The 27,517-nt window shown below is 39.3% G+C and overlaps 1 protein-coding gene across 2 annotated transcripts; it reads left to right on the top strand.

Moving 5' to 3' along the window:
* Positions 1–1,042: 1,042 nt before the first annotated feature.
* Positions 1,043–27,160, top strand: arhgef25b (Rho guanine nucleotide exchange factor (GEF) 25b). Of its 2 annotated transcripts, XM_030730071.1 has the most exons (17): positions 1,043–1,145; positions 2,196–2,301; positions 12,929–13,251; positions 13,347–13,451; positions 18,681–18,802; positions 19,977–20,043; positions 20,179–20,282; positions 20,593–20,662; positions 21,544–21,633; positions 21,729–21,821; positions 22,597–22,647; positions 22,744–22,821; positions 22,927–23,118; positions 23,201–23,381; positions 23,472–23,677; positions 23,836–23,913; positions 26,077–27,160. In XM_030730071.1, exons 1-17 carry the CDS (start codon positions 1,059–1,061, stop codon positions 26,176–26,178), a joined length of 2,055 nt encoding a protein of 684 aa, XP_030585931.1. In that variant the 5' UTR covers positions 1,043–1,058; the 3' UTR covers positions 26,179–27,160. The 2 variants fall into 2 exon arrangements, with proteins under 2 accessions (XP_030585931.1, XP_030585932.1); XM_030730072.1 differs by lacking the exons at positions 1,043–1,145; positions 2,196–2,301 and adding an exon at positions 4,537–4,933.
* Positions 27,161–27,517: the final 357 nt, after the last annotated feature.

The following is a 27,517-nucleotide window of genomic DNA, read 5'->3' as shown; positions in this document are numbered from 1 at the left end:
CTTCTCCTTGACTACCTTATCAAAAAGCTGGAAATGGGTAGCTACTCTCATATAACTTTGTTTTCAGTTTTCAGCTTTGACATGCTGACCCCATCCGGTTTGTTGACAGGATTAGTTCCTTAAGTTAGTTATAAATGAAACCCAATCTGTGTGAGACACTCCCAACTCAAAGTCAGAAATTCTCATCCAGTACTCATCCATTCACTCATGATATGTCTACTAGCAAATGAAGAACACCATATCAGCCTGTTAACATAATAAAAAAAAAAAAAAAAAAAAGGATTTTCATTGTTGGACATCTTTAATCTAATTAAAGATGTATAAAATGTTAACAGTAAGCTGCTTTAGTCCAAGGAATCTAATTGATTGTTAAGACTAACTAGCAGACAGTCAAATCCCATTAGACAGCGTGCTCTGAATAGATGTGTGAGATGCCAAAAACAAAGAAATTCAAAAGCAGCTGCAGTTGGTATTTCTCGAATTTACTGCAGGATGGGGTTCTCACGCTCACAGTTTTTATAATTTGGTCACAACAGAATGAAAGTGATGACATCTTTCATCTGTGTCAGAAATCTCTGGGATATGCACACATCACTGGCATGTTTGAAATCTGAGGCCTAAGAGGATCATTTGCATGCCTAGAATTACTTCATAGCAGAAACTGAAATAAATAGATAGATAGATAAATAAATAAATAATAAGGAAGATGAGGTTTTTCTGAAACTATTCTGAGTTAACTTTTGCTTTGGGAATGGTAGCAGTTTGTTATTAGCCAAAGGAATCTGCTGGACATGGCTGGACCTGTCTGGATGACTTGACCCCCCTCTAATCCAGAGAGGCCTAAGGAGAAATCCCACTGAAATTGACCAGCTGTCCTTGTCTGCCCAGAGGAGACCTGCTGCAAAGTTTGAACTGTCTGCTTTTGTCTTTTGATCAGGCAGGATGGCTCAGATGTTTCTCTGAAGCCTGTTACCTTTGTTTTTTTTTTGAGTAAAGTAAAAAACTTGGTGCATGCATGCTTAAATAAGGGGAAAGAGTACAACACCAAATGAAGAAAGATGAAGAAGAAGAAAAGAAGCTCAAGAAAAATGAAAACTTTGGCAAAAGGGAGGACTGAAGAAGTTATGGGATACCAGGTTGATAAAGTGAGTACCTGTGGTCCACACCTTCAGCGCTGTTCAATGGAGATAAAAGGAAACTATCTAATATAAAATCTGATATATATTATCTTACTTGGCACGTATAAATGTTTAAGTATTCATTAATTTATGTGAAATATAATCCGGTAGCAAGCATGTTGAATTAGATAAAACAAGAAGACATCTTAAAGTAGAAAAAGTGAGTGAGTTTTTTAAGCTATGCTGCTATTATTTGGTTCAAATTATATTTTCCTTGTTGTCAAATCTTGTTCTCTCTGCCATATAAAATCTGTAGATTAGATTAGAAAGAATCGTATGAATGTGATTCTTTCCAAAATCCATTTAATCCCTGAAAAAGTAATTTCATTCTTATTAATATGAATACACACACACTAAAATCTTTGTCATTGCTGATCCTGTAATCTAAAGATTATTATCTTTTTCTGCACTAAAATAGGGCTGATTTCATTTGAGCTTAGTTTAAAGCTAATTGATCATCTGCTGTGGAAAACCAAATCCTGATCCCTGTTCATTTAGCAAAGCCAGGAGTTTCTTGCTGTTTTTATGACCATACTTTCTAATTTCATGGTAATGCAAAGACAACAAAATGCAGACTAGTGTGGCTTCCTTTAAAAAATCAATCAAAATGAAATAAGCTGCAGAACTCTCTCAAATATCATGCTTTACACCCTCCCTGTGTGTTTTAAGACTTGTTGGTGTAGTAATCAGGAATTCTTGCTGTGTTTTACATTTTTGATTTGTAGTCTAGAAGTTGACTATTAAGATTCAATTAACTTCAATAGATATGATTGACCCCAGGGTTTGATGCTATCCAGTCTCCTGATCATTTGTCCTCTAAGAGAAATTCCACAGATAAGATAAGAAACCACTTAAGCTGAAGCAAAAATAAAAAAGACAGAGGGGTGGAGGAGAGATGAAGCAGATTGTAAGATTGGTATAATTAGCTCAGTGTGTTACAGTTTATCTAAACCTATCACACATACCTGTGTGTCAAATACAGATCCAGATCGCTTGTCTTTTTTTTGTGCCTATAAGATTTCAGATGCCAGTGAGGAGAAACTGTTGTCGCACGATCACACTCGGGACGTCAGGACTCAGGTCAAGTGGGCCGGGAAATCTGGTGTGACCGCAGCATGCAAAGGTGAGTGTATGCAATGCATTCTCATCCCAGGGCGTCATACTACCTGTCTTTCAGATGTCACTGGAATTTCCAAATTGTGCACAAGGTGTTTTGTAGTTTAGATTTAAGCACCACTTGTTTTGGTTTAAGATTTCTTGGTTTGAGTAAGTGATATTACTGATTGTGTCTGAAATCATTCACTCACACATGACTCCCATATTTAGTTTTTTTTCCCGCCCCATTAAATGCATGATTGCTTTTACATAGTCAAAATATGGCAGATGAATAATGGCTACATAATTAAATAAATACTCACACAGCATTGTGTTAAATAGATATCATATCAAGCATTGTTCCTACACTAATACATAAAAAACTTTGTGAAAGTTAACTTTGTCATGTGCTGCTTGCTTTCCTCACATCAGTCTGTCATTTGTGATGCATGGTGGTATACAGCAGTTGGGTAGCAACCACTGATTGTACACTCCATGGTGGGATATGCACTATACATTTAGACAGCACTAAAAATGGTGTAAACTCTATATAGTCCACTATAAAGCGAGTAGTGAAGGATTCACACAGAGCTACTGGAGTTTACCGTTGCTTGCACCTCTTACATCACCCATAGTGGGGAGCTGTTTGACAGAAAAGCCTTGCACATACATTGTTCAGATGAAAGGTCTAGATTTAACATACTAAAAGCAACATCAAATGCAAAAAAAAGGCCACATTATGTTATTCTGATGATTAGTTATTGAGTGCTTAGGCGTGCACAAGCTTACATACACATGCACACACAGACAGTAATCCTACATTGTGGAGAGATCAGTGCTGTTCAGCTCAGAGGGATCATCATCTCAGCAGAGTTTTTAAAAGCTTAACTCGACGGCCAAGAGGACAAGAGCATTTTGATATTTTTATAGCCGTAATCTGCCCTCTGTGGATTGAGATTCCATCGTTGTACTGGTCAGCCTGTGATGTGAATGTTTGCTTGTGTGTGTGTGTGTGTGTGTGTGTGTGTGTGTGTGTGTGTGTGTGTGTGTGTGTGTGTGTGTGTGTGTAACTGTGCTGTATGCATATATAGAAACAGAAGCTGTATTAAATTCTTCTATTCCTTTTTTTTCCTCTTTTTTCACTGATTTTCTCCATGTTTGGGATCATATGAGTTTACACATAAATCTTCTTGAGTCACGCTGCGAGCACGGACAGCTGTGCTCGTAAGATCATCTAGTCAAGAATACTTAATCTTGGCTTTGAGATTAAATCGGTCTGTCTCCATCCCTGCTAGCTCGGTGGGCTGCGTGTGGGATATTTCCACATGTTGGCTTTTCCACAGCAAAGGAAATGCTTTGGTACCTGCGGGTGGCAAGCAGGGAGGAGAAGGCTGTCATAGTGATTTGAGAGAATGGTTTAGTTAAAAGTTTTAAAAACATAAATTGTAGATTAAACTGAGAGTGCAAGCTCTTTTGAGTTACTGGGACTGGTTTTTATTGCGTTTTAGTGAAAGCGTGATTAGTGTCGTATTTGTTTTCACATTTCTCGCTTTTTTCTCTACTCCTGAAATGGGTCCTTGTGGCGTTTCCAAATCTGCAGCTTGTTGTCTTTGCTTGTGATGGTGTACAGTGTGTTAACAGCCTGTGTTTTCAGTTTTTATTAATTTACCTCAGTGTATAGTTGGTAGGGAAACTAGACAGCTGGCATTACGCATTTGTTTTAACTAAGAATCTACAGTCCTCTAGTCTCAGTCCTCAGTTTAGTGGTGTGATGTTAGTAGTCAGCAGAGCGACTCAGGAAAACAATTCCTCCTTAATCTATAACAAAATTTAGGGCAAGTAGTTGTCAACATCATGGAGGTATTCAAAGGAACACTTTCTCCTTTGAAAAACATGGTTTACGGGATACTTTTTTTCCTTGCAAATCCAGTTTAGACCAAACGTGGAACAGTCAACAGGCAGGCATTGCTTACGGAAAAAAAAAAGACCGTTTGTCTATTAAGCGGAAAAGTCCATCCTCTTTGTTATTCATGCTTGCTAATGGTAACCAGAGAGCAAACACTGATAATAGAAGCTGATGAAGGAGCTGTGAAGCAAGAGGGGATCAGAAGGGGAGGGGAGAGGATGAGAGGAGGGACTGGGAAACAGATGCTCGTGCAGCAGCACAGCATGCTCGCTACCATCCCTCCCTCATTACAGCCCCTCCCCTTCCCTCCCTCTCTGTCGATCCCTCACTTACTTTTGGTCCCTCTCATAATCTTTGCCACTATCTCCTCACACAGAGAGGCTTGTAAGCTGAAGCCCTCAGCAGTCTCCCTGGTTTTCCTGCGGTTTGTAATCAAATCATGGGATAGTGGAGTTTGTTTTTTTTTTTTCCAAGTTTTATTGCTTGAATTTGGAATATGGCTGCGACCCTCTGTGTACACGTTTCCTCTCTCCTGCGGGGATTACCACAGGAATAGTGTGTGTGCATGTGCTTCTGTGTGTGTGTGTGTGTGTGTGTGTGTGTGTTCAGCACTATGCCTACTTCTGATGGTGTTGAATTGAGCGGCAGAAGTGCATCATCATGAGAGGGAGTCACCATCACCGAGGGTGTGGATGTCAGCACCTGTTTAGAAAACTACTCAGTAAATGTGGCTGCTGCTTTATCAAAGTCAGAGGTACGTAGCTGCTCATTAATAGAAGTTTTACTGCAAATGTTTTTTTGGCTGTGGAAACAAGTTTATATCCCGCCTATAGAACTTTTAATTGATTTGTTGTGGTGTCCAAAAGTTGTTGCAGAAAGTTGATATTTTGTAAAGTTGGGGGGTGCGTTTGATAGCTTCACTTAAAGTAACAGTTTTTTTTTTAGTTATATAATAAAATAAAATCCAAATAAGATCCTCCCTGACTTTCCAAAAAAAGAAGCTGAAATTTAAATCAAATGTCTCTTCCTTTGACTTTGCTTGTTAGAATATTTTATAAACAATAACATGGTAATCATACGGCTGGAGATAGACTACCAGAAAGAGTGCTCCATTCTGACTGTTATAGCAACTCTGAAATGTTATCTGCATTTGAGAACATACACAAAATATAAAGAAGCAACATTTTTAATTACAGTTTCTACTAGTCATTCTACTAATGTTGTCATGTGGGATGCTTTGGGTCATGAATTCAGATAGTGATGCTGAACTTTAAAGTCTACATTGGTCATTGCTTGTAAAAAGGACATTGCTTCTAAAACCGTGGCTCATTCCTTATTGTGAAGTTTGTATATGACTGGAAGTAAAACCTTATAGTTACTTTTACAAATTTTATTCAAGTTTGATTTACAGTCTGTGTTTAGAAGACGGATGTAATTCAGGATGATAATCGTATACATAAAGTCAGTGAAACTGGGATTATTATACTAAACTGAAACCATCAGGATTTTAAAAAAGTTAGTTAAGAGAAAAACTAGAGCGCACATGAAAGCATAGCACGAGTATGTGTGGGACGCCTGAAGACTCACTGCCCTCTTCATGGGTCATTTTTCAATTTTCTGGCTGTTATCGCTGCAGTCTAATAATTCCAGCAGAGTTCTCTCCTGCCGTTAGTTATGTCACTCGACTCACCTGGGGCCCTAGCCCACAAAAATCTGGCGCTCCTGGGAAATAGTTGAAGCCAATCATAAAATATAAATACTGAATAAACAATGAAAAAAAACCAACCATACTTATCAAAACATTTTAAGCGATCTGCACTGCATACTGTGTTTTTATTTATCCATCCATTTTCTACCACAAATCTGGGTCCTGGTTGCTGTGGTAGCAGTCTAAGCAGGCATGCACAGACTTCCCTCTCTCCACCCACTTTCTCCATCTCTCCCAGTGGGATACTGAGGCACAAAATAAGCTGAAAGACAAAATCTCTTCAGTGTATTCTGGGTCCACCCTGGGGTCCACTTGGACAACCCTGAAACATCTCCCATAGGAGGTGCCCAGGAGGCATCCTAGCCAGATGTCCAAACCACCTTAACTGGCTCCTTTTGATTAATATGAGTCCCTCCAGATTGATTGAGCTCAGTTCTCTCTCTCCACAATGGTTCCCTCACTTGTGACCACAGGATACATTAACTCCTCCACTTGGGGCAGCAACCCTTTCTGACCGAGAACCATGGCCTCAGATTTGGAAGTGCTAATCCTCATCCCAGCTGCTACACACACACACACACACACACACACACACACACACACACACACACACACAAATGTGAGTTGGAAGTCACCACTCAATGAAACCAACATCAGCTATGAAAACCAAAATGGGATCCTGAGGTGACCAGAGTGTAAATCCTTTGCCCCTAAACTGTTCCTAAAAATTCTGACAAAGGCAGAAAGTCCTGCACCAACTGGGAGCTAGTCTGACTTACTCCAGGGACTCTGTACCTAGCTCTCACTGCAGTTGTACATGGACCAAATAGCCCAGAGAGATGTGGCCTTTCTCCTGAGGCTGAGGAGCGTGGTGAAGTTGGAACACACTGCAGTACCCCTGCTTAAAAAGGAGGCATCACCATGCCAGTCCTCCAGTCCACAGGCACTGTTCCAGATCTCTAAACAAGAGAGGTGTGTCAACCAAGACAGCTCCACAACATCCAGAGTCTTGAGGAACTCAAGGCAAACCTTATTCAGCCCCTGGGGCTACTGAACAGTTTTTCATACTTTGCAAACAAATTTAGAAAGGCAATTCTAAATTTGTTTGTGAAGTCCAAACAAATTGAGGCACGAAAATATTGATAAATCACTGATTTGTGCATGAACCATTCACGACCACAATTGACGCACGGATTTGTGTGTACACGCTGTTAGTAAATGAGGGCCATTGTCCCAAAACTTCCTCCAAATGCTCTCAGAGTTCTGCCGAAGATGGGATTTCCCAGACCAGGGCCTCTGGCATATGTTCTCAGCATACCCTCACTAAGTCATCTGTTAGTCCAACACATTCCCAATTAGGTTAGTTTTAGGCACCCAAACACTTAGATTTTGGAAAACACCATGGTTAGGGTTAAAATACAGCCCTTTTGCAACATTAACCTTGCACATTGAAAAATAACACTTAAGGGTCCTGGATGCAGTAAAATTTGATGCCAAGGGGTCCTGACCAAGTCCATATTTCATTGTGAAATACCTGTATTGCGTGAGTGGCTATAGAAGTTCCTTTGCCTTTTTTATTCTTTGAAAAATCCACAAAAAAGCCTTGAATGAACTGCATTTCACCCGACTGCCCTGTTTGATACAGTAAGGGGACGTTCACTGGGATTAGGTGGATATATGTCCATAGGCATGCCTAAAAAGATCTTTTACTTCCTGCACCCAACCCAGGAAAGCCATAATATTTAAAATGTATTTTCTTAAGTGAGGCAAGGAAAACGTATACGGATGTGTATCCTACAAACTTTAAATACCATAAGCATTATGTTAATAAAAATTCTTATCTAGTATTTCTCATATTTGAGTGCTGTTCTATGCAGAAAAGCAATTTTCCTAATACTGTTACAATGCCTCATAGCAAATGCAGCTGTAAACACACACACATATTAAAACATGCACACACAAAGGCACATACATAGACACACAGCGATGGCCCATAATGGCAACCCTTAAATCCTCTGTTGTTCCAGTTGTTTCAGGAAGTGATTACAGGGCAGCTCCTCTCTGATCTGCGCTGCTGTGACAGACCCTGCAAATAGACATGTGAAATGTGAAAATGAAAGCAGCGTTGTTTTGAGATGCCTTGCTTTCTCACCTTTTGCTTTCTTTGGGATACTCATCTTCTTAGTGACGTGATTTTTTTCCCATCCATTTCTAAAAATATGTGCTTTCTATTTGTGGATCTGTGGATGAGTTTGGTTTTTTGTGGACAGAGAGGAGTCACAGAGCTCACTAATTGATGTCTTTTAAAATCTTTTTGTTCATACATTTTAATTATTCTACATTTCTTTTTTTTTTCTTTCATTTTCTAGTGTTGTTTTTGTGTGGTATCCTCTGTTTTTTTGAGAGCTCCTCCTCCTTCACTCAGTGATCCATCCCATTGATTGTTCATTTTATTTGGCTCAGTGTCCCAGCATTATATATAAAGACAGAGAAACACTTTCAATTAAGTATTTTTGGGTAACTTGCTTGGAAATCTGCTTAAAAGTCCTGACAACAGTTTCAGTGTCTCATTAAAAGTAAAAGTAAACTCGATGACTAACAAGCATGAAAGTGTCTTGTAGCTTACACACTGACTAAGCCATCTTGCATTTATATTTGGTAACAGTGTGTTTAGCTGGAATATCGTTGCTAAACCACATAACTGATTGATTTTTAATTGGATTTCCATTAAAATCAAAAATTTGTCAGGGTAGTGTCCATGCACTGATGACTCAGTCTTCTCTAAGGCAAGGCAGTTTTATTTATAGGGCATATTTTATGCATATGATGCCCTAAAATCATGAAACAGGAAACACAGTTGTGCCATATTTCTACATCAGTGTTTGTTGGGAACCATTAGCAACCTGATGCAAATGATAATGCGTGCTTGGGGCATGTGCTCACTGCTCATTGGGACTCTTACTCATTATCTCCTTACTCTAAACTCTGACCTTAACCAGACCTCAGCCTGACCCAGCCCAGACCTACAGTGAACCAAGATGGAGTACACTGTGAGGGTATTAGAGAGATGATTAGATGTAATCAGTACACTCACAGCATAGCAGTAGAAACTGACCATTGACTAGTTGGTGTTGTTAGCAACAGAAGTTAGCAGGAGCAGTATGCTTAAGTAACTAGTATAAGTAAAAGTGGTTCAAAGTGCTTTATCATTCTGAGGCAGAAAAGTAGAGAAAAGCAGAGCGCATAGGGAGACAGGACAAAACACACACGAAGGGAGAGAGAAGACAAAAATGTAGTGACATGCTGCAGTGGTGTGTAAACATGTAAGGAGTGAAAAGAGGATAGCAGAGAAGAAGTGCTCAGCTGAAGTCCTGCAGCAGTCTGAGCCTAGAGGAGCAGCATAACTAAGGGAGGATCCCCTGATCCAGCTCTAACTATAAGCTTTATCAAAAGGGGAAGTTTTGAGTCTAATCGTAAAACCAGAGAGGGTGATGTCTCCTGAATCCAAACTGGGAGCTGGTTCCACAAGAGAGGGGCCAGATAGCTGAAGGCTCCGCCTCCCATTCTACCTTTAGAAACTCAAGGAACCACAAGCAAGCCTGCAGCCTGACAGCGAAGTGCTCTGGTTAAGGAATAAAAGCACTCATCAGTTTATTGCTGATCAAGGAAGATATTCTGTGTATTGCACTGTATATATGCTTATGCTTGTATATGTGTCAATGCTTGTTACAAGGAGGTGCATGCAGAAAACCAGTGAGCTCCTTGATTTGTAGTTTTAGTGACAGAAAAAATATATAAACTTAGAGGTATTTTTCTAGACTGCAGTGATGATAATTTCATCCATTAACAGGAAGATTATATGATGCACAAACGAATTATCAGCTCTCTCACATGATACCTAAATGAAATGAAAACACTGAAATAAATGAAAGCACATGTTCACTTCTTGATTATTAAGACCTATTAAATTATACAATCACTTTAATTTTGTGGCTGGATAATACTTTATGATATAACTAACTTTAACTGTAATTATAAAACTAACCTTTCAGTTATGTTGCAAAATGTTTGACTAACTTTTAAACCATTGAAATATTAGAATGAGATAATATGTGCTGATCTAATTTACCCACTGTGAGGCAGAGTGATATTAATTCCCAAAATTACAGTAAATTATTTAAACACTCAGTTGCAAAATTGTATCTTTCTATGCACACTTATCAAGGAAAGGTGCATCCAAGTAGAACAGATCCATAATACGCTTTTTATTGGTCAGTATATTAACCATAAAATTAAAAAGTAGGAAGTAGGAAAAGGAGGAAGTACACTTCTTTCAAGTGGAAAAATATCAAAATAGCAAATGTATAAAAAAGGTCACGTGATTTTCCTTTTCTATGATGACTGACTGCAGATAACTCCAGATATGATTTCATCTGTGATGTTTGCTGACTCACTGGAAGCTTTAGAAATCATCCACAACTACCCATAGTCTACCCAGATGGTCTGCTCCATTACACTAAGTTAGTGTCTGCCCTCACGTATCAAGCTCCATACTAAACATAATGTAGTAAAATATGTTGGCAGTGCACAGTGCACCTGAAAGGATTACTGTTCAAGAAACTGACCCCTCCTTAATGTTTTCGTCTCATTTACTGTCATCTCCTTACATCTGTGTGTTGTGGGAGCCACTGTGGATACAAAGGAAACTTTAATCCATCCATCAATCTGTATGTAGTAGAGGATTTGTGTTGCACATAAAACCACCTGAATGTGTGGATGCATCAGCAGCATGCAGGCTTGCATGCACTCCTGACACTGAGTTAAGTCCTGGTGGTGGTACAGCTGTTGCTCTGTGGGAAAATGACACTTTACATAACAATTTCAAGCAAACACGACAAGCCGAGTTGCTTAGCTCTGCACTGATCTGGATGTCAGATTGACTACCATGAACACTTAGGGTCATTTCAGGGTAAATCTTCATGTATGTACATCATTTCAACAGATGGCAAGGTGGTTGACAGTGTTCCCGATTGACCTGACCTTGGTAGTTTAAAAAAAAAAAAGGAGACCAGATGGCAGTCTCAGCTCAGGGTTGTTTGTGGTGAGTCATCTGAATTTGTTCTATACTTATTTGGATCATAGAGTTGATGAGATGCTGCAGTCACTTGACTGAGCAACATCTGCTGAAAATAAAAGAATAAAGACAAATTTAAACTGAGGACATTGGCTTGTACTGTGTATGATTTTGGCTGTAGCACCTACTAGTGATCTGGCTTCAGTGGTAAAAATGTTGGTGGCTAGGTTCCTCACTGTGGTCCAAAGTGCAAACCTATGCATTCATTTTCTTAACTTCTTATCTGAGTAGAGTCCTGGATGGAGGACTGGAGCCTATCCCAGCTGACAGTGGGCAAAGCAGGGTACACCTGGGCAGGTTGTGCATATAGTGCTGCTTCCTTCATCATCTAAATTCCTCTTGTTTTGGATTCATTGTCATTCCTTTTACCTTCCCTATAATCTTATTTCAATCCAGCCTACATTAAATGTATTGTTTAGTAGGATATCTTCAGGCCAGCTAAAAGTATAAGTTAATATCACTTATTATGCAAATATCATCAACAATACATTTAATATTTGTCTATTTTTGTATTCAGGGAGGATTTTGCTAGTGTTTTAAATTAAAAGTAGTTAAAATGGAGCATTAAGACACACACACACACACACACACACACACACACACACACACACACACACACACACACACACACACACACATTATTTTGTATTTTACTGTCAGTACGGTGTCTTGTTTAATGGCTGCATCAGGCAGTTTTGGCAAATGGCTGACCCAGATTTCCACTGGCTTCTAGAAAGCTTGTTATTATGATTACAGCTTACATAAATGTGCTGACAGGGAAGAGTGGCTTCTGGGTAGAGTCCAAAATGACAAAATGGGGCTCCTGAAAGATTTAACTTTGCTGTGATCAGCAAAACAGAGTGCAAACTTAAGGTTAGAACGCTTGATTAAATCAGTGTGGTTCAGGATTTGATACCAGTTTCCACAGTTGAGAAACTTAAAGCTGGAAACAAGATCCAGCTGTAGCGTAAAAGGGTGTCATCTCTGGTACCTGTCCAGCCTGAGCTGCAGACTGAGAGTATTCAGTGCAAACATGATGACCTCAATTGTGACTATTTTTAATTTCAGCTCAAGTCAGTGTTATTTAAATCACAGCACCACTCACCTCAAGGTGCTTATAATCCTTAAGTTTGTGTTTTTAAAATCCTTGCTTGCATTCCTCAGGTATATTTTACAGTCATATATTCAGAGGACACTAGCTATATTTACAACTCTGACATAGTTGTACATTTCAGATGAAAATGTTGTGTCCAGCATTTATCTGTGGTGAGCATATTAAACTGATGACATACAGGCTATCTTGCCTTTACTGTATAGTGAACCACAGCTGGATTGCACTTTTAAAAGAAAAGGCTTCACCTTGACCAGTAAAAACATTAGTTTTACATGAAAATGTTGAACTAATAATAAAACTCTCATGATCTGGCATGATATATACTGTACAGAGATCCCTTTGCTTCATAATGACAGTTACAGTATAAGTAGGTTTTGCTAAAACTTTGATTCTTTGCTGTATGCCTACATTTACTGAACTAAATCGCATTATTTAGTGTTTAAAAAAATAATGTTTTTTTTTTAATGTGTCATGATCTTTGTTTTTACAACAGTGTTTTTTAACTTAATTTTCCTTTGAATGTGCACAATGAATGCATGCAGTCAAATTGCAGTATAAAATTTCCAGTTCCATTTATTTAGTCTTGCCTTGTGAGGACCAGTTTTTGTGTTTAAAATGATTAAGGGCCCGTAGGTACAGTAAATGCAGATACTGAAGTTACAGTGTGGGCTAAACACAGGAAATTGAACATTTTTGTGCAGAAATCTGTCTGCAACATTTGACCTATGAGGATATACCCTGCAATTAGCTGCTGGACTTTATCCCTGTCGCCCCCCTTTCTTGCTCTCTGCAGTAGAGTCATACTCTGTGGCAGGCAGTAATGGCAGTATCACACCATCAGTGGGCTCTGTGCCCCACCAGGCCTCAGGGAGCTCGAGTCCCTGCTCACACTCTTCATCCGGAGGATCACGGCACCCCGTCAGCACTCTGAAGAAATGGCTCACCAATCCCGTACGCAAGCTGAGCTCTGATGCCAGAAGTGGAGTGGGGAAAGGCGAGAAGCAGATGTTTGGGTCAGATGGGAGGCAACCACCGTTGATCCTTTCCCACAGTGAGACTCCGCAAAGGCCAATGGAAATGCACAATAACTACACCATCCTAACCTCTGGAGACACAGTGAGTATTTAAGACAGACATACAGACTTCATTTATGGTACTGAGATACACAGCTGATATATTTATTCCTAATTACAGTTTATTTCTGTTGCCAGGAGTGGAAAGATGGCCTGTTGAATCCAGCAGCTCATTGTCCTTTACATCCAGCTTCTCCAAGCTACTTATCTGACCTCCTGCAAGGCAGAGACGCACAGAGTCCAGTAAGGATACTACTGCCTATCTTACCTTTACACACACATAAACACAACTGATTCAGAAGTTCTCCATATGTAGGTGTGTCTGTCTCTGTTATAGAAGCTAAAACCTTCTAGCAGTGTGTGAACACTGCTAGTGATTACAGTACACTTTTAAAATTCATACATATCAATTACAGGCCAAAAATAGATTGATTAAAGGATCATAGAGATGCAACAAAAATATACAGTAAATGTTTCTTTCGCATGATGGGAATACAACCCAGTTATAGTGTTGCACATGATGGGGCTTCTCACAAACAGGCCATAGACCCCCCCCCCCACACACACACACACACACACACACAAAACCCTCAAATAATTATTTTGTAGTGTATAAATGCATGAGCAGAATAGTCGTGATGCTTCTCAGAGGAAAGAAGACCCAAACAGAGGATACACAAGGCAGAAGGAAAATTCAAAATCCAATTCTTTCATCTGAGCAGGGGTCGTGCATGCAAGAGGAAAAATTCCAGCAAGAGGTAGCAAAAGGCAATATCCAAGAAGCCATAAACTGGGAAATTTAGGAACAATGCACAAATGTACAGAAGCTTGACTACAGTCCAGACAAGACAGTCTGCCAATGGTGTATATTCTCAGGAGACTGACTGACTAGTTGAACACAGGTGGTCCAAAAAAAAAAAAAAAAGGAGGGAAACAGAACAAAGGTCGGAAGCAAAACTCACAGGTTGTAACCAAGGATAACAAAATTAAACAGGAAATAACTTGAACAATAAACACAGCAAAAATGCCAAAGCATGACAATACTAATTGATTTATTATGCAACGAGTTATCAGTCCATCATCATCAACATCAAATCCAGGCCTTGAGGTCCGGTGTTCTGCAGGTTTTAAATGTCTGATCCAACACACCTGAGTTAAATATAGAAGTCATTAGCAGGACTCTGGAGAACTTGACTGCATACTGAGGAGGTTTGAATCAGGTGTGTTGGATCAGGGACAAATCTAAAACCTGCAGGACACCGGACCTCGAGGCCTGGATTTGAGGATCCCAAATCTAAATGATCTGTGTAAGTGGTGGGGAGTTAATGACTGTGACTGGACATTGCTCCTCATTAACTGATGACTGCAGTATGACAAATATTAGAAGCATAATTTTATTGAAACAAAATGCATATGAAAAGCTGTTAATTAGAGCCTGACCAGTACAAGATTTTTAAGACTGATACCAATACTTGGTGATTTAAAAATCTGATATATCAGCCAATATTTTTTTTCGTCCAGACACACAAAACATAATCAGATTTCTGTAACGTGGTGTCTCCATAATTTATATAAAGTGGTTTATATAACAAGCAAAATATCTCAGGAGGAGACACAAACTCTTACACCCCTTGGGGGTTGCAACAGCAAGGGCACCCAATGTAAAAAAAATATATATATATTAGGGGTGGGACTTTAACGCGTTAATTTCGATTAATTAATTACGGGGAAATTAACGCGTTAAAAATTTTAACGCATTTTAATCGCACTTTGCACCGTGGAACCTTTCTCAGTGCGCGAGTTCCCGGCATACAGATTATATCGACGCACAATGTCCAAATTAGGGGCCGCATCCTGCGAAGGACCCGGCCCACGTCTTTCGCAGCCCACGAACGCCACAAAGGCCGGAAGTGAGCGGCTCGCCTTCATATCAGCTGCCGTCACCTCTGCGTAGCTCATGTCGCCTAGCAACCGTGAGTGCGAAGCACAGCTGTGTAAAAACAGCTGGTTAAACGGAGAACGAACTTTTTCTCCTTTTTGTGGTTTAATTTTAAGTCTTTAATTCAAAATAAGCTGTTAAAACAAGCATAACACATTTCAACATCAAGGAATACAGCTGAGAGAATGATTAATTTCCAACTATAACAAGTGAGACATTAATGTTGAATAAAACTATCCAGTTATGATGCTTAACTTTAGTTTCAGGAGTTTGCTTATCACAGGAGCACTTCCGGCCTTCGTTGGTCTGTGTAGTAGACTGGTGGAAAAATAAACAACATTTTGAAGTTTAAGCTTATGTATATTGATTCATTCATCAACTAAATTTAAATTAATATTTCTCATGTCAAATATTGAAATGCGATTAAAATGCGATTAATTTCGATTAATTAATTACAAAGCTTGTAATTAATTCGATTAATTTTTTTAATCGAGTCCCACCCCTAATATATATATATATATATATATATATATATATATATATATATATATATATATATATATATATATATATATATATATATATATATATACTAAGATAACGTTGCAGTTTAAAAATAATCTCATGTTACTGTTACAAGTATTGGATTACATTACGGTCTGCCTGACTCTGCTCAGATTAGCTATGTTTTGCATTTGCGGTGTTCAAAACACGTGTTGCCAGCAGGGAAGTTGCAGAGCACCCTCTGATGGACAACCTATACAATGTCAACACTGATAACATTTTTTTCTTTACCTTTTTCATTTTCATTTATTGGCTGTACAGATATATCAGCAAATGGCAAATGTTAGCTGATAATATTGGCCCTGCTTTTAGATTATTGCTGTGAGGAATTCTCTGCTGTTGCTAGCCATCCTTCCATCCAGACATCCATCCATTTACCTAACATTCAGGGAAGCAAAGAAGCTGGAGCCTATCTCAGCTGTCTTTGGGGTAAAAATGGGGTACACCCTGGACATATCACCAATCTTCAGCCAGGTGCTGGGCTTACATGTCAGATCAAAATGGCAAATGCCATCAATTGGCATAAATTGGAAAAAACAGTTTACTTTATACATGTGACATGTTGGAGCTACAGATCTATAGGGTATGATTCATTCTGATAAATCTAATGTGAGCTCACTAATAATAAAAAAGAAGTTACTCAAGTGAGGGTTCTCCTCTGTTAGAGACTTTCTGGTACAGTGTGTTTCTAACTTGAATGTGCCTGTGTTGCCTGCTCTCAGGCTGTGTGTCAGCCTGTTGTGAAAGCTTAACAGAAAACAGCTTTTAACCAGAATATGAAGACTGAACAACAGCAGTACAAGTGCCAAGTTTGAAGAAGATCAGATGAACAGTTGCTGAGAAACACACACACACACACACACACACACACACACACACACACACACACACACACACACACACACACACACACACACCAAGAGTCCTTTGTTTATTTGACAGATTTCAAATCAAATGTTTAATCTGTGTTAGTGGCTGAACTTTTAGTGTCCTAAGTGCAAGAAAAATTGCAAAACAACATGGAAAACACACAAGCTTTTGCACCTTTAATATGAAAAGACACAATATAAAGTGGAAACATTTCTGATGAGAACATTTACTAAAAAATGTGTTGAGGAAAAACAAAGTATCCCTCCTTTCCATTCTTGTCTTTTTTTGGGGGGGGGGGCAGAGCTTGTAGCTGACTAGCTTGTAGCTGATAAGAAATAAAGACACAATTGCACTTGACTCTAAATGCACACATCTCCCTCTCCATTTACATCCTTTTCAGTTGCTTTAGCATATAAATGGGTGCCTGTTTGTACACACCATCTGAATTTTGTGCTTTATAACATTTTTTCTTTTTTGCATTTTTCATGTGCATGCTTGCACACAAACATCCAAAAGCACATACAATATTAGAAATACTACAATATACTGAGTAATCTTTGAAAGTCAGTGGAGTGGATCAAATTCTGTGGGCTTTCGTAGAGCGCATATGGAAGTAATCAAGCAGAAAAAGCAGTCTTTAACAGGGTTAGGGTTGGAGGTGAGTGCATGCCAAAATTAGAAGAAGAAGCAGCGCAAAGGCAAGGTGAGAAACAGGCCTGTGGACGTTGGACAGCTCTCCAAAGATGACAGACTAAAGTTTTGTAAGCTTTATATAAGAGATAAGAGGAATTTTGAAATGATTAAAATAAACCTTTAACCCAAAAAAGCACATTGTTTTTCTTAATAAATGATTGGCCTCATCTTTAGCCTTTTTTAGTTCATGGCTGTGCAGAAAAAATATTATTGCATATATACCTGCAGCTGTATATTTATTTGGTTTCACACATAAACTCTGGGCAGTGTAGGTGAATCAGGTGGGGATACTCGGCACAGTGGGCTTTCTCATATGGATCACACACCAGGAAATAGTCCTTTTCAGATACTTTCTGACATGTTGTTTAGTTGAGGCTTCTGCTGCCACTGTGGTATATTTTGCAGAAGGGGAACACAAGCTGTGTTTTACTTCACTACATTTAACTGAGAGATTCATTTACTTTTCAAATCAAGATTTTGCAAAATGTATGAAGAGATTTGAGATGTGTAATATATTTTATACAGAAGTAGAGCTGAAGAGCTTTAAAAATTGTTCTAAATTTCATGCTTCCACCTTTGTGCACGTGCAGCTTTGCTGGTTTTCCTTTTACTAATTTGGACGCTTTAAAGATTTGGACTGTTAGTTGAAGAAGCAACTTAACCGACTGAGCTGCTTCCCGAACTCAGAGCATTACAAGCTATCTGACAGCAAGTTACAGCAGAACAGAGCATCTCTCTGATCCATGGATGTCCTGGCAATCAAGTGCCAAATATTTGAATCAACCTGCAAAGTTTACAGCATGTTCTGATTCTGCGAAAGTAATAGGATCTAGTGCTCCGGGGCAGCAGATAAAATGAGTTGAGGCAGTAAATCAGAGGGATTCCAGTTAAGTTCACATTAGATTATAATGCTTTTAGGTGAGGAGTGATGTTTGTTATATAACAACTTTCCGTGCATTGGCCGGTTATCAAGATCTCAGTTACAATATATAATTTGACAAACTGCTCATTATTAACCTTTCTGTCTGTCCAACAGTCTCCTCAGCGGCACAGAAAAAGTGCTTATTATTCTCAGGTTACTTAAAATTACCCTGCTGAGGCGTTCCTGTCAGAGATTGCTGACTGGATGTGCTGTGGATGAAGCATAATGATTTTAGTGTGTGTGGGTGGATTGCTCTACAGCATTGTATATTGCTTAAATAAAATTACATAAAGTACCATGCAAAAGGCTTGAGGCACCCTTCATGTCTTCATATTTTGCTAGGAAAATGGGAAATGGGTGCAACTTACTTTCCTCCTCTGCATTTCATAGTCAGCCAGAGCACTTCAACTGATGTCTCTTAATGAATGTAATACTTTATGTTACAGTAATGCCAAAATATGTAATGTTTACTTGTGTGCTTTAGAGTCAAAGTATCAACACTCTCCAACGGGAGGACAGCTGTACTGTAACTGATGACTCAACCAGCCAGTGTTCTGCTACAGTGGACAGCGAAGAAGAGAAAAACATTGCCTTAGAGAAGAGCATGTAAGTGTTAAACATTACAATAAAGGAATAGTCCAACATGTTGAAAAGTGCACTTAAGCTTTTTGCTTTGTTGCAGAGTGCATAGACTGTATAAAAAAATGGACGTAGCCACCAAATTGTTATTGGCCAGTGATTAACTGATGAGCACGCTCTGCATAATCCATAATCCCATAGTGAACTTTATGTTTTATTCAATATGACCTCAAAAACTAGCAGCTAAGCCCATAAAACAACGAGCGAAGTTTTTGCTAAGGGCTGTTTTCTCACAGATGTCTAGCAACTGAAAAGTTGCCCCCTGCTGGCTGTTAAAAAGAACGCATGTTTAAGGCGCTTCTGTGTTGGCTTTTCTTTTCATTACCAAAAATTATGTCTTTTATAGTGTCGATGGCAGAGCATTAATGACAAGATTGATTCCACTTTCTGATCTGAATCTGCAGTCAATTAGCTCATGTTAAAGATTAGGAAGGAGAGATCAGAGCTATCCAAGCTTAGTTTAAACTTAAAATCTGCCAGAAGATAAAGCTCCAGTGGCACTTGTTGTTTATAAAACGGCTTTAATGCTTGTCCGATGTATTTCAGCTTGTGGCCTTCATCAGGGTCCATTTCAGGGACAGGCCACAAGCCAAAACGTGTGCCTCAAGCAACAAATTTGTTGTTTATATTACAGGTATTGGTGGAGCTTTAACTTCTTTATCCTCTTCTCCACACGCATAGGAAGTAAGTGAAGGTTTGCCAGAAACCTCGACTTTGTTTCTAAAAAGGAAATCTGCTAACAAGCAGCAACTTTAATACTGGGATAGGCTTTCTATGTTAGGCTGGAAGTGTAAAAGCTGTCAAAAGGCAGGAGGCAGTGTAAACCCTGGACAGTCACAGGACTAACATAGACTTGTGCTAACCACTGCATCATCATACTGCCCCAGTTAGAGCTTTTTTTAAATTATTTTTTTTCCTTTTGATAAAGGTGACATGTGGGCCCCTGTTTCATGCCTTTATGCTAAACTAACTGTGTCCCAGATTGATATTTGGTATATAGTCCTGAGAGCGTCATCAACCATCTCATCTAACTCCCAGAACTTAAATAAATGTCCCAAAACAGTGAATTGAACACACACGTGCGTTTGTGGTGTTATTTTCTCAAAGGTTCCTGTCTTGTTTTATAATGTTTGCCTTTCAGATATGTGCTGACAGAGCTGATAGAGACAGAAAGGTTGTATGTTGAAGATCTTGGACTCATAGTGCAGGTATGCTTCACTTGAAATTATACTTATTGTATTTATATAACAAACAAGTGAAATTCCTCCATTTACATTGAAAGTATAAGAGGTTTTTTTGTATCTAGAAATAAGCAACTTAGAGACATATTTGTCTTTATATAGGGTTACATGGCCACCATGGCTAATCAGGGAGTTCCTGAGGACTTGAGAGGGAAGGACAGGATTGTGTTCGGAAACATCCACCAGATCTATGACTGGCATAAGGAGTGAGTCAGAAATGTGTCTTCCTAGTTTACCCCCCCCCCCCCCCCCCCCCCCCCCCCCCCACACACACACACACACACCCCTGAGTTCCTCTGAATTTGAACAGTCTCTTACAGTTAACACTTTTTCCCCAAGTTTCTCATGTTTCATAACAGTTGAGCATGTGTCATGTTCCCTGTTACTGTTTGTTTCCTGCCTCTGAGTGTGTGTGTGTGTGTGTGTGTGTGTGTGTGTGTGTGTGTATGTGTACGTGTGTGTTTGTTTGGCTGGATGGCTGTTTCTGCCTGACCTTCTGTGCTTTGTATCATACAGTTATTTCCTGGGAGAGTTGGAGAAATGTGTGGGTGATCCAGACAGCCTGGCCCGGCTCTTCATCAAACATGTGAGCCTAAAGATCAGTGAGAGACGTGTGCATGAGACATTTCTTTTTCTTTTTTTTTTTTTCTTTTCCTCTCAATCTGTTCAGTTTGGCTGAAGGTTTAGTCATCTCAGCCCCCAGTGGTGTAAAGCCTCAGCCTGCTGCTGTGCAGATGTGCTTTCTTTTTGTAGATCAGTTGACTGCAGGTGACAGCTGGTAAATAACAGGACTTACAATCACTCTGGTTTGACTAGAAAGCTCTCAAAGCCAGCCATCAGTGTCAAAGACACTTCCAGTGAGACCCTGCTGTGTGTTAAAATGAGATGGATCTGCACCTCTCTGAGCTCTATAAAAAGTACTTTTTTCTTAGTTTTTTTTACTCTAAAATTTGGAAGAAAAGATTATTTGATGTCAAAGTAAAAACAGATTTCATGCAAAAGGCACAGCAACATTAAACACAAAACAAGTCGACTTTTATTGAGACCCTTGATTCTGTATATAAAACATCAAAACGTGGAAAAAACTCAAAGGGTGGCGAATGCTTTTATTGGCACTTTACAGTTGAGTATCAGTATGGCCGTGTTACAGCAGGAAAATAAACTGAATAAAGTAACAGAAAAACTAATCTGAAAGTAATTTTGATTTGGTGCAGCTTTTCTGGCCCAGCATTTTTAATTCTTTAGCTTACTGTAGTGTGCCTAATTCAACCACGGTAATTTAAACAAGCACTGAAGCACTGAAACTGTTTAATTAAGCACATTTTCTGCTCTAATATAAAATCTCTGGAGGGCTTCACAATGAATCTAGGAGGAAACTAAGGTGTAATTCTTGCTCTGTTCATCCCTTCTTCACACACATTATTTGGAATAATTACCAAATGAGCATCATCTCCGTTGCACTTCCAGGAACGGCGTCTTCACATGTATGTGGTTTACTGTCAAAACAAACCCAAGTCCGAGCACATTGTCTCTGAATACATTGAGACCTACTTTGAGGTGAGCTTACTTCTGTAGCTTAAAAAATTAACATGGAGTCTATCAGTGTGTTTTTTTGTTTTTTTCACATTTTTCCCCCTTTTGTCTCTTGACAGGATCTAAGGCAGCAGCTGGGTCACAGACTGCAGCTCAATGACCTGCTTATCAAACCTGTTCAGAGGATTATGAAGTATCAGCTACTGCTAAAGGTTTGCTACTTAAAATGACAGCATCTTCACTTTCATGGCACCTGTTACATATGTTAATATTACTTGGAAACATCAAATTATCAATATATAAAGTGATAAAAGTGTTAATTAATTCAAATTATAACAGTCTGCTGCTGCTTTTAAATCGCTTCTCAGGTAGTTCTCTTCAGACCACTTTCAGGTGTGCATCTGTGATTTCACCATGGACCTCAAATAAACACCAAACAACTCTTTATCACACTGACTCAACTTTCATGTTGAGGATGATTGCTGGTGAGGAGCAGGCATCCTCCTTTGGTGCGTGCTGCTGTGCACCCAACACACTGTTTTTTTTTGTTTTGTTTTGGTTTTTTTTGGCACCATCAGCACTGTTATTACTCCCTATCTGACTTGCTCAGAAGTTTTTGAAATTCTTTTTGAAATTTTTTTGAATTTTTTTTTTTGAAATTCCAGGTCCAGCACACTTCACAAAATGTAAGTGGTCAGAACAGAACTTCCGGGGATTGCTTCAAATGCAGCAGGAGCACTGGAAAGCTCACAGAGCTTCACAAGGAGCCAACCTCGAAGTTGGCAATTACTTGCATCTTTTTGCGATAATATGACATTTGCCATTCTACTTTCACTGCAGTGTGACTGAGCCATTATGGGTCCTTATTGCCTTCACTTATATGAGATCTTAATCAAGTTCCAATAGTGCTCCTCCTTTTGTGCTTAAGGTGTGTCCTTCCTTTTTAATGAAAATTAAAATAAATCTCTCTTAAACTGGCACCTTCAGGACTTCTTGAAGTATTACAGCAAAGCTGGGAAGGATGTGGAAGAACTGCAGGTACGAGCTCATTATAGAATGGAAACTCCAATAAAATGCTTTAACATTTCATTTGCATACTAAAATAATGATTTCACTTCTATCAATCTGACTCAGAGGGCAGTTGAGGTGATGTGTTTTGTGCCAAAACGGTGTAATGATATGATGAATGTGGGAAGGCTCCAAGGTTTTGAGGTAAGATGCCAAGTTTTTTTTTTTTTAATTTGGTCTTACAAATAAGACACATATCTGGGCTGACTTATGTTCTTTGACAATGGCTGTGACATACATACTGCTCAGGGGAAAATCACAGCTCAGGGGAAGTTGCTCCAGCAGGATACCTTCTCTGTCAGCGAGCAGGAAAGTGGCTTCCTGTCCAAAGCAAGGGAGAGACGGGTTTTCCTGTTTGAGCAGCTGGTCATCTTCAGTGAGCCAATTGATAAGAAAAAAGGTTTCCCTTTGCCTGGGTACACCTTTAAAAACAGCATCAAGGTGCGACTATATTTTTGTGAATCTTTGAGTGTTTTTTTTTTTTTTTTTTAAATGTTCAACATGAGCATGTTGTGTTCTGCAGGTGAGCTGCCTGGGTGTGGAGGAGCACTCTGAAGACGATTCGTGCTGTCTGGTGCTGACTTCCCGGGGGACTGACGGCAGTGTGACACGCTTCATCATGCATGCATCATCTCCAGAAATACAGCAGGCTTGGCTCAGTGATGTGGTCCAGATATTAGAGACTCAGAGGAACTTCCTTAATGGTACCAGAGCTGAGTCTTTCTTCTATACAACTCTTGATTTAAGAGTCTGGTGTGTCTGAATAATGCAGCGCGTCTTCCTGTCTGCTGTAGCACTTCAGTCTCCGATAGAGTACCAACGCAGGGAGAGCAAGTCAAACAGCCTGGGAAGGATCATGAAATCTCCACCTACACCAGCATCTGGCATGTGGCCTCACTCTTCAGCATCGGCGGACATGCGTCAGCAGCCCTGCTTGCTGCATTATAATACCTCCCTGCCCTCTATGCATTCACCCCAACACAGCCCGGCCTCACCAACGGTGCGTGTTTAACAGCAGTGCTCAACATCATATTTAGATATGAGCATGTGCATTTTCCCCACAATTTAATTTTGACTTCTTTGTCTCTCTCTAAGATTTCTAACCCTTGTTCTGTAACACTTCGAGCAGCTCACCCCTCACTTTCCTCCCACCTGCAGCTCAGTTTGTGCTCCGAGGTGAGACATGACTGCGGCACATCCAACGGCCTGCCTCCCTGCAGCTATCACAGCCTACGGGTACATAACACACAACACTGATTGACCTCATTTAGTTAACAGATGGGGCATCGGCCATGCTGCTAGTTTATTCTCCCTGAAAAAGATAGTATATGTTGTTTATGGTCTATAGTTATGCACTGGTGTCATCACCTGTAGGTGAATGGACCTCTGTAACATGTGTTTAGCATTTTACGGGTCTGTTTGAACCCAAATCATGACTCTAAAATTAACCAGGTAGTTCTTGTCTGTAAACTTATGCAAATATTGTGTGAATATAAAACTTGAAAGTGGATCCAGACAAAAATCAAACAATCTTCCCTTTTAAAGTCAGGAATATTTTTTGCCAGTTACACCCTTCCTGCCTACTAACTCAGACTTTGTCAGTTTGTTTAAGTGAAGTAGACTGTATCTAAATGATGGACCTAGCCTATATGATGTCACTCACTGGTTTGTGGACTGTGGATTTTAAAGCATCTGAAGTTGGTCATCTTAACGTGGGAATTTGTGGGGATTGACTCACTTTTGGAGTCAGCACCAAGAGGCCACTATAGGAACTGCAGTTGTTGTATTAGTGACGTTTTAGCCCTGTAGTAATGATTCTTTCCAGGAACCCTTGTAATTTTATTTCAGACAGTAGGAATAAATGGTAGACATGACTGATGAGTTGGGGAATGTGTTTTATTTGCACTGGTTAGTCACTGTCCCATTACCATTCTGATGAGCCTTGTTTTTATTGCGATGCTTAAAACAATAAAAATGAAAGGCATTGGAGAGAAACTCGCTATTCCGCATGGGCAGACAGCATTTCGGTGCCCCTGCATAGAGAGCTTAGCAGTGTCACTGTTTTTGTTTAGTTTTCTTCTCTTTTATTAAATCTTCAGGAACTAAACTTTTCAAGAGCTTCTTAGCACGTTTTGGAAATTCTAGCCTTGTTGGCCTCAGGTGGTAAAACCTCTAGGTCACTTTTTTCCCCTGGCTGTTAAACACACTGCATTGGTGCAACTGTGAGATTTACTTTGCAACTGCTGTAGCTACAATAAGACCTGTTGAGTGGTTATTAAATTATTTTTAATAATGTGCAACTGTTCTGCATGTTATTAAAGGCTGTTTGTTGTCATGATCACTGATGATGGGAAATGACTCTGAATGCCTTTGTGAAAATATCCTGTTGTTGTTTCTGTGTGGATTTACAAACCTGGTTGACCTAACCTGCAGCCAGTTTATGGAAAACCCGCTGACCTGCTCTTTTATCTTATTCATTCAGATTTCCACCAAGAGGAGGAAGTAGTTTCATTACAGTCCTTACTAGATGTACTGATCTGGCCTGAATCCACAAAGTTGTTCTCATCCTCTTGGCTTGCTCTTTGTGTTTTTTGATCAGCTGTGTTTCTGTTGTGTTTTAAATGCACAAAAAAAGTTTCCTGTGTACCTTTTCTGTCCAGCTTTTGTCACATATGTTCTGTAACCCTAATCCAAAAAGCAGAGGTGATAGGGCTTTTTGGTGGTGGCTCCTAATTTGTGGAATCATCTACCGTTTCAAATAAGAGCTGCACAGTCACTCAGTGGTTTTAAAACTCTGTTAAAAACCTTTTTGTTCTCACCTGCTTTCAGTTCTAGTTGAGTGGGTATCCTGGCTTTTTATTGTGCAAACAGAGTCTTATTTACCTCTATTATTGTTTTATTTGATTGAGGTTTATGTTTTTATACTTATTGTTGACTTAGTGTTATGTATAATGTAAATTTTGTATGGCCTGTACTTTGGTCAGTTGAGGTTGTTTTAAATGTGCTATAGAAATAAACTTTGGTTTGACTTGACTTAGCAATACTCGGCCAAAAAACTGTAACTAAATGTCTAAATGTGAGCTTGCTTTCAAGTAGCCAAAACAAATCAGTTAATTCTGCTAAAGCTAATATTAGAGCTTTAATTAGATTTTTTTTAATCTAATTGTTTTTTTTTTTTACAGTTTGCCCTTTATGCTTCAGTTTTATTTTGCAAATTTATTAAATTACATTTGTGCCAGAATCAGTCACCTAATTAGATAGATTCTTTATTGATCACAAAGGAAATTAGGGCATCCAGCAGCTTAATATGCATAATAAAACAGGAAGTTTTTGAAATCCAAAATCTGCCATGTGTCCTCTCTTAAAATGCCAAAGTAACAACTGCCTGTATCCTCTCAGGGTGTGCCTGCCAGTTTCCAGACGATCACATTCAATGACGTCGGGACTTACTCAGCGCATCAACTAAATAACATGGATCAGCTTAAAGAGAGCGAGCAGTAATGAGCTGCAGTGTCACATGAACTCAGTTTACCCTTCTGGAGCTGAAGTACCTCGACTGAGTCTGAGTCCTCTGCCAGGACACTTTGTTCCATTCATGTACACAGGCTGTCTGAGTCTGAGTGTCTCTGTCTTCACATATTATCTCAAATTTTCTTTAGGTTTATTTATGTGGGGACTACTCTTGTTTTTCATAGTGGTTTGACTGTGTTCATTTGAGTGTGTGTGCATATACAGTACCAGTCAGCCATAACATTAAAACAAGATGAACTGAATAAGACTGATCATCTCTTCCCTCCTGGGAAACCTTGGGTGGGACCCCCCTCCCCTTCCACGTTATGGGCAAAAAGCACTCCTTGAGGGAGCTATACAATATTAAACAGGTTATTTTAATGTTTTGGCTGATTGGTGTAAATACAGGTGTATATATACATGAAGCGTGTAAAACTGTGGTTTAAATTCACCACAGAGACTGTGCTTCATGTTGTGTATTATACATTTCTGCTGAAAATTCTTTGATGGATGTTTGTGTAATGAGTACGGTAATCACTTCATAAGGGAGCGATTTCACATTATTCCCACAGAAAACTGTTCTTAAATCCCCCCCCTGAGGCAGTGATTACTCTGTGTCTTCAAAAAACTGTATCCATGAAATCGCAGAGTGACTGTAAATCCCAGTTTCAGTCCAGGATCTTAATCCATACGAATTGTGTGTATCTGTGCATTCCCTGCAGATTAGCGAATAGCTGTGCTTTCCGTCTAGTGGCCTATTTTAACCCTGCCATTGTCAGTGTTATCTGGACTAAACATATTTGCAGACTTACACAAAGCGTGTGTCATAACCGAGCAGAGTGGAAAAAGGGAACAGAGATAAAACAGAGGTGCTCATTTGTCACTGCCATCTTGAATGTAAATTATTTTGTGTTGGATCATATCAGTGAAACTTGTGCTGTCCTGATACATGGAATTAAAGAAGCTGTTCAGATATTTGTTATCATCATTATTATTTTAAACTTTCTGTGTCTTGTGATTGTTCTGTGTCTCTTGTTGTTTGATTAAGTTTCCGATGAGAAACAGTTGTTCTTAATATCTGCTCTGGCCGGTGTGCCTATGAGGCCTCTCTGCCTGATAGGTCAGTTCATTTATCCATCCATGTTTCCCGTCTATTTTAATTATAAATGACCCATTAAAACACAGTTGCTGGGAAATATGAATTCTGTCCATTTAAACCAACAGTCTGCAATCGATCAGTCAGAAGGTAAGTCGGCAGCTATTTCCTGTCATTTATTGTCTTTTCCATAGCTTAGTTTTCCTAGTATACTGTACACCAGAGGCCGTCTTC

This window comes from Archocentrus centrarchus, chromosome 5 (genome assembly GCF_007364275.1).
Source record: "Archocentrus centrarchus isolate MPI-CPG fArcCen1 chromosome 5, fArcCen1, whole genome shotgun sequence".
In the NCBI taxonomy this organism is placed as follows: domain Eukaryota; kingdom Metazoa; phylum Chordata; class Actinopteri; order Cichliformes; family Cichlidae; genus Archocentrus; species Archocentrus centrarchus.
Note: the sequence above shows the minus strand (reverse complement) of the source record. Positions and strands in the feature narration are given on the sequence as shown.